General features: G+C 50.4%; 1 protein-coding gene across 1 annotated transcript in view; it reads left to right on the top strand.

Annotated features, from left to right (window-relative positions):
- The first annotated feature begins 2,745 nt into the window (after positions 1–2,745).
- NPHS2 (nephrosis 2, idiopathic, steroid-resistant (podocin)) overlaps positions 2,746–7,526 on the top strand; it is a 5,545-nt gene continuing 764 nt past the window's right edge. Inside the window, 6 exon segments of the mRNA XM_009073537.1 lie at positions 2,746–3,022; positions 4,605–4,708; positions 5,453–5,525; positions 5,834–5,916; positions 6,201–6,404; positions 6,720–6,821. Of these exon segments, the coding sequence (XP_009071785.1) occupies positions 2,746–3,022; positions 4,605–4,708; positions 5,453–5,525; positions 5,834–5,916; positions 6,201–6,404; positions 6,720–6,821 (843 nt within the window).

The raw sequence follows: 7,526 nt of genomic DNA, 5'->3' as shown, positions 1-7,526 counted from the left end.
CCATTCCCCTCAGTGCTGTGCTGGGTGCCCTTTCTCCACTGCCATTCCCCTCAGTGCTGTGCCGGGTGCCCATTCCCCTCGGTGCTGAGGCAGGTGGTGGCCGTTCCGCTCAGCCATTTCCCCCTCAGCACTGAGGCAAGTGCCAATTCCCTCTCAGCCATTCCCCCTCAGCCATTTCCCTCAGCCCTGAGGCAGGTGCCCATTCCTCCTCAACCATTCCTCCTCAGCCATTCCCCTCAGCGCTATGCTAGGTGCCCATTCCTCCTCAGCCATTCCCTCCAGCCCTGAGGCAGGTACTCATTCCCCCTCAGTGCTGAGGCAGGTGGTGCCCATTCTCCTCAGCCATTCTCCCCTCAGCACTGAGGCAGGTGACCAGTCCCCCTCAGCCATTCCCCTCAAGTCATTCCCCCTCAGCCCTGAGGCAGGTGCTCATTCTCCCTCAGCCATTCCCCTCAGTGCTGTGCTAGGTGCCATTCCCCCTGAGCCATTCCCCTCAGCACCTGAGGCAGGTGCTCATTCCCCCTCAGCGCTGAGGCAGGTGGTGCCCATTCCCCTCAGCCATTCCCCTCAGCCATTCTCTCACTGAAATCAGGACTCAAACCCCTTAACTCCAATGTAGTATTAAGCACAGGCATTATTTATTAGTGCAGCGCTGGGGGATGCTCCTTCAAGCTGCATCCCAACTCTCCAAGCTTTTCATGTGTTTCAGAAAACAAGGAAATCAGTGCTCGTTGGGCACAAGGTACCTAACTCTTATTAATTAGGTTTTTGTCCTCTACTAGTTAGTTATCCACTCTTGCTTCTTATGCTAATTATCACTCTTGAGTTGGTGGCTCCTTGTGGATCTTCCATGGGGGGTTTGGATAGCCCCTGGTGGTCCCTTGTGGTTGTTGAACAGATGTCCATTAGTGTCCTTGCCAGGAATTTTGAGTCTTCCTTACATATATATGTCTTGGCTCAGATCATTACCCAGTTTGCAGATTATAAAGTTCATTACCTTGGTCTTGGTTGACCCAAACACCGTAATTAATTAATATACTTGTATTTTTTAGCCCAGTCTGAGATTAAAATCCACAGTGCTGACACTGAGTGATGTTCCTGAGGCCACAAGGGGTGGTCAACTGGGGCACAATGGCTGTTTGCTAAGAGCTCATAGACTTTGGAGAAAGCCCCTCAGCAGCACAGCTGATTTCCACCCAGGAGTACATTTCAGAATGAAACAGGAGCTGAGGCTGTGAGTTTTGGGAAGACAAAGGTGCCCAGCAGCACCTGCTCTCAGAGCATCTCCCCCGTGCTGAGGGGGCAGCCAAAAACATCCCCCAGGGATAGGTGGAATAAAACATCAGAGAAAAACAGCAAGTTGCAGGTTTGGAGGTGTGAAATATACCACGGTGTTTCCAACAAGAAACCAACCAGGAGCCAAAACCAGACCTGAGCTGCTGCTTCCAGCAGCTGGAGACCATCTCCCAGCCCCATGTTGGCAAAGTGGTACACACAATGTGAAAAAGGTTTCTGGAGCACTCCCAAAGCAAATACACTGTATGAATTTATGGATTACACTTTTATGAATTTATGGATTACAACTTTTCTCTGCCTTCAACCCTCTCCATCCATCCCTTCCCCAGTGACTTGCTGACAAGGCACCCAGCACGACAGGGCAGAGAAGCAGTGGCTGGTGCTCCTGCCCTCCCTGCCTGCAATATCCTGACTCTGGGTGGGCAACAAGTCTCCAATAAAACAGGAATCCATGAACAAACAAGAGCAGCACCTCCCCAGCTAGCTTCCCAGCTCCCTCCGGCCGCTCCTCCGCGCCAGAGACTGGGAATCCCTGAGCTCAGCACGGCCCTGCTCTGTGTCCCAGCTGTGTCTTGCTGGAGGATGATTTCTAGCCAGGTGCTGCTTCCTTTAATAGTCAGTGACTGTAATAAACTGTTAAAGTGTTTCTTGCAGAGGTTTCTGCAGATGTCACCCCAGGCTGAGCGGTATGAAAAGACAAAGCTCCTATGTTTGCTCTGCCACACTCCTGCTGTGGAAAACCAGGGAGGCATTTAGGCACAAACTCTTTTGGCAATTTAGATTCAACAGCCCTAACCCTGTGATGGTAGGTCACCATGTTTTGTACCCATCCAGGAAAGTTCATAGCTCAACTGGGACCAACCGATCTCCCTCCCTGCTAAAATGTGAGGTGACCCTAGAGAGAGGGTTTCCTGCCAATGTCCCTCTGCTGTGCTCGCCAAAGGGCTCCTGGAGACAGAGGGTGAGATGGTGCTCACCCAGCTGTTCTCTGCAACACCCCTCCAAACACTCCCGAGTAAGCCACTGGTCTCACCAGCAAAGGTTTTTCACCTTGGTGCCTATTCTGGGCCACTCTCACCATTTGAGGTCTTTGCGGTCACATCTTAGTTACTTTTTGGTTGTGTTTTTTCAACAGCTTTGCAGAAACCATCTACTAAAAACCATCTGAGTGCTTCTGATTATATTTTATTTCTAAAAGCAGGAAGATGCAAACAGAATGTCCTCCTGGGGTCCACCCTGCCCAGGTCTAACCTTCCTTCCCATCTCCACAGCAGTGTGCCATGAGAGCAGAGCAGCTGGGAAACAGCTTGTGCCTGACAAGCCCTAACCCTAAACTTGAAACAAGCCTCCTGGATGTGCCACCTCCCCTTCTCTCCTCCCCTGCCTGCAGCAATAAATTCAAGCACACACTCATTCTACTGCCACAGGCAGCTGAGCGCCTCGGCACACATGAGGATGGACAAGAGATCCCGGAGCAATTCCAGGGAGTCTCCTAGAAGACGCAGAGATTCCCCAGCTACACAGAGCAAACGAGAGAAGAGGGAGAGCAGCAGAGAAGCCAGGAAAGGAAAGGGAGACGTAAAGCAGGAGAAAGCAAAGGAGACCAAGAGCACTGCAGGCACTGATGGGAGGGTGCACACCTCCACGGTGGTGGATGTGGATGAGGTGGTGTCTGAGGAAGAAATGGAGGCCATGGCGTTGCTGGACAGCGAGCAGCAAGAGGAAGGTATGGCTTGTAGAAGGGAAGGGGCTGGAAACCTCTGGGCACTTTGATGCTGCCTGGCTCAGAGCATGACTCTGCTCTCTGCACGGTGTCATCACACCCGCCTTGCACAGATGTGGTTATCCTCAGGACAGGATATGGGAGACTCCAGCCAGCCTCCCAGACACCTTCTGCAGGCTGATTACCACCATCCACCAAAGCAATGAACTCAGATACAAGCAGTCACACCCCCAGCATCCTTCATGCTCCAGCTTTCTACTCCCCAGTTCTGTTCATGCTCTGTCCTCTTCCTTTTCTCACTTGCCCTTCCTTGGGTGGACAGTGTTAGCCTTAATGTCAGTTCAGACCCCAAAAGACCCTGCTGCAGGGAAGAGTTGGGCTTGAGGTGCATACTCATAGCTCCCCTTCTGGATAACCTTTAAGAGCAGCTGCTTTCCGTGTGTTTGTTAGGCAGATTCCCAGCCTGCCCCGAGAGAAGGGAGCATTATGTCTTTTGGCAAGGTGTCTGGGCCTCTTTGGACCCAGCATCACCACAGACATGGCAGATGCATATTGCAGGAGCCAGCATCACTTGTGCACTTCCATGCCAGCAGTTCTGCTGCCCTGGAATGACACAAAGAGTTGCTCTTGACTCTCTGGAAACTAGTTTTTCACAGCCTCCTCTTTCTGCCTCTGTTACAGGAATCACAGCTATTGAGCAGTGCTGTGGAGTTCTAGTGTTCACACAGGTTCTTGGGATCTGAACCTCTCTCAAAACCTGTCGGTTCTGCAGAGAGCTCCAAAGGCAGAGGGGCAGGGATGGAAGGGCTAGAAGGGATTCAGAATGGGAGGGATGCTAACTTCCCTGCTGGAAAGCATGTTCCATTCTCTGGCTCTAAGTCCACCCAGGAGAAAGCTATTTTCATGCCATACCTGTAGATTTTTCCCTCAGACAGGAGAACAATGAAGGGCAGCCAGAGCAAGATGACCCACACTCACTTTGAGGAGATGTAGAAAGTGATATTGATCCGGGGCTGACCACCATAGTCAGCCTCCAGGCACCTTGGTGTGACTGCTGTAGAGCACAGGGAGATTTCAATGGCACCAGTGGCTTGGTCTAGCTGCATTAGGGAGCTGGGATGTGACTAAAATCCCATTCCAAAATTACCTGAAATACTCCGATAGGGAAGAGCACTTCAGGCTTTGCATGTTGAAGGTGCTTAGCTACAGTTTTTCTCTTTGCTTTAGCTTATCTTTCCAGATAAGCTTCAGGGATCCCAGTTCAGCCAAGCTTCCCATTCCAAGCCTTTCAGCACTGCTTGGTAGTCCCAGTTCTTCAGTATGAAGGCTGCTGTGTAGTCAAGCAACTGTGGAGAAACATGGCTCAGTAAAGCAGAGACAAAATCTGTCTGTCCATCCTCACAGCTCCTGGCCCTCTGGAGCAGGGAGTGTTCCTTAACTCACCTCCAGAGAGAGCCAAGTGGTTCACACAAGTGGAGTTCATGCGAAGGACAACACCAAAGCTAACCTGTGCAGGCACTTGTCAGGCTATCAGTATTTTGGGGAAAGTCTTCTCCTAACACAGTCATGCTGGATTTCTCCTTAGGTGTGAAGTCTCCTGGTCTGGGCATCTGTGAGTGGCTTCTGACCATCTTGTCTTTCCTGCTCATCATAATGACCTTCCCCATTTCTGTCTGGTTCTGCATGAAGGTGAGACTAGCCATGGGGCCTCCCTCAGTACTCGGTGTATGATGTGGATGTCAGTCACTGATTCAGCATGTGTTGGACATGAACATAAAGCTGTTTTGGTCTAAGGCCCTATTTACACCTCTTCAACTCATCGTTAATTTTGATTTAGCCCTTATCACATGTTGAAACAGCACAGGGGTCCAACCCCTGCCTGTCAAATACTCCTGCTGCAATATCAGCAGGCAGGAGCTTGGGTAAAGGGCAAATTTTCCCTCCTCCTCCCATTTTTTTTTTTCACAATTATAGCATGGCTACAAGTAGGCATATTTTGATTCCCACTTCTCGGGAAATTTCATGTGCATTTTGTTATCAACAATAATACCAATATTATGGCTCAGCTCTTACACCCATGAGCACATACATGCATGGTTCCCTTGGAGGGCAACAACCAACATGGAAAATTTTATCTCAGGGTGTTCAAATTTGGCCAGGCTATAAGGCAGCAGAATGCCTGGGAACCCCTGGGTGGGTCTGACATGGGCTGCTCTCACCAAGTCTCGGGCTGTCACAGACCTGCTCACACACAAAGACAGCAAACAGTGCTGGGCAAGGGGTAGAGGGACTCAGTGACAGGTGACACCAGTAGTTCATACCTGCTGAAATCCTCCCTTTGCAGGGATTTTCCAGAGCAGACTTCCTCCCAAGCCCTTGAAGCTGCTTTTGCCAGTCCTTCCTCTCCAGCCTAGCTTTTGTTTCCCTCTGCAGGTAGTGCGTGAGTATGAGAGAGCCATCGTCTTCCGACTTGGGCACCTCCTTCCTGGCAGAGCCAAAGGACCTGGTAAGGTGTTTGCTGAGCTCCTCCCAGCCATGCTGCTCCTCTTTTTCATGCTCTACCCTGGCTCACATGCTGGTGCCTCCAAGCAGTGCCCTCCAAACAGGAGATGGGATGGTTTTGCTCCCTTCCTCTTAAGGGCCAGTAGCTTCTAATGCCTTTTCCCCATCACAGAAGCAGCCTCAGAATTTGAGCCTATCTATTGTTATTCCTTTGTAGTTCGGCATGCCAAACCCTCCCCTGCTTTCCAGAGCAGAAGAGGTAATTTCTGTGATTCTGATGATCACCAGCTGCCTTTCTCTTCCCTCCTACAGGTCTTTTCTTTTTCCTTCCCTGTCTGGACACGTATCACAAGATAGACCTCCGCCTCAAAACCCTAGAGATCCCCTTCCACCAGGTACAGCTGACACTCACTCTCTATTCATTTTTGGACCTCTTTAACATTACATCTTATGGTTCCAACCTTCATCCCTGCAAAGAAAAGTTTGAAAAAAACATCTCAAAATAATCTCTGAGATCCAAAGTTTGTATAGTTTGCCCAAGATCAGTCAGTAACAGAGACAGAAGCTACAGAGACTTAACCATTCAGCTAGTCTTCATCATTCTCTTAATTGTGGGCTTTTCTGTGCTACCTTAGAATTGCCAGAACCAACTCCATCTCCCCTAATGTCTTCTACTTAGGTGGTGACCAAAGACATGGTGACCTTGGAGATAGATGCTGTCTGCTACTACCGACTGGAGAATGCCTCTCTCCTCCTCACCACCCTGACCAGCATCTCCACTGCCATCCAGCTGCTGGTGCAGACCACCACAAAGCGCCTCCTGGCACATCAAGCCTTCTCTGAGCTTCTGCTGGAGAGGAAGGACATCAGCCAGGAGATAAAGGTACTTCCATGGGGAGGGGGACAGCAGAGCAAGGGGTGAACCGAGGCACAAACAAGCTCAGGTGATCAGTCCCTCAGAATCACAGACACTGGTTTGAAGAATGGTTCCACACTTGGAATCAGTATAGATTCGTTCAATTGTCCTGAACCCCTGGGATAAACACCAACTAGTAATTTTATTTCTGAGTCACCTCACACAGTAGCACACAAAACCTGTCAAATCTGCTTCACAGTCCTGTAATTAATGTCCCTGCCCTGTCTTACTCCCTGGAAGGGACCTGGGCCAGGGCTGCTCTAAAAATATTCCTCTTCACAGGTGGCTTTGGATGCAGTAACGGGCTGCTGGGGGATCAAAGTGGAGAGAATAGAAATGTAGGTAGAAAATGCTGGTAGATGGGAATTCCCTGGCCCTTTGCACGTACCTGTCCTACTCACTGCTGCTTGCTTCTCTTCCTGCTTTGCCTCTGGCTCTCTCCCTACAGCTATTCTGCAGAAGGTAGAGCCTGACCTCTCACCTTCCTGTTTTGCCTGCCTCTTTGAGCCTCTGCCTCATGTAAAACTTCCACACGTAAGACTTCTTGCTCCTGCACCGACAGCCAGGGCAGGACCCTTAGCTGAGATCTCATCCCATTTCACTGCTGCGGCAGACAGAGTTTTGTAGCCCAAGAGGTGCAGCAGGCACCAAACCCTCCAGGTCCCACTCTAGAGCAAAGGCCCCAGGGCCTCAGCACTGGGAGGAATGGGCTCATCACTCAGAAGTCTGTGCAGAAAGGTGGGACTCACTCATTGTATAGAGGGACATGGAAAAGAGAGCCAAGCAGTGACCGAGTAAATCTATGAGCAGAACATTCCTGTGCCTGTCCTGAGAGCAGTCTCACAGTGGATTCTCTGCTGCCTCACAAAGAGTAAGCTTAGACTTCAAGACAGAGGCACAGAGAGAAGAGGACTTGATTGTGCAAGCCTGGTCACTAGAACACCAGGCTGAAGGACAATGGTGGAGGTAGAAGGCTAAAGTCAGACACCCAAAGAGCAGAGAACATGAAAGAATGCTCTGCAGAGACTGACTGATGAGCCCATTCCAGGCCTCAGATTGACCATCCAGTGCTGCCAGCAGAGCCAAGAG

Source organism: Acanthisitta chloris, unplaced genomic scaffold (genome assembly GCF_000695815.1).
Source record: "Acanthisitta chloris isolate BGI_N310 unplaced genomic scaffold, ASM69581v1 scaffold16084, whole genome shotgun sequence".
Taxonomy (NCBI): Eukaryota; Metazoa; Chordata; class Aves; order Passeriformes; family Acanthisittidae; genus Acanthisitta; species Acanthisitta chloris.
Note: the sequence above shows the minus strand (reverse complement) of the source record. Positions and strands in the feature narration are given on the sequence as shown.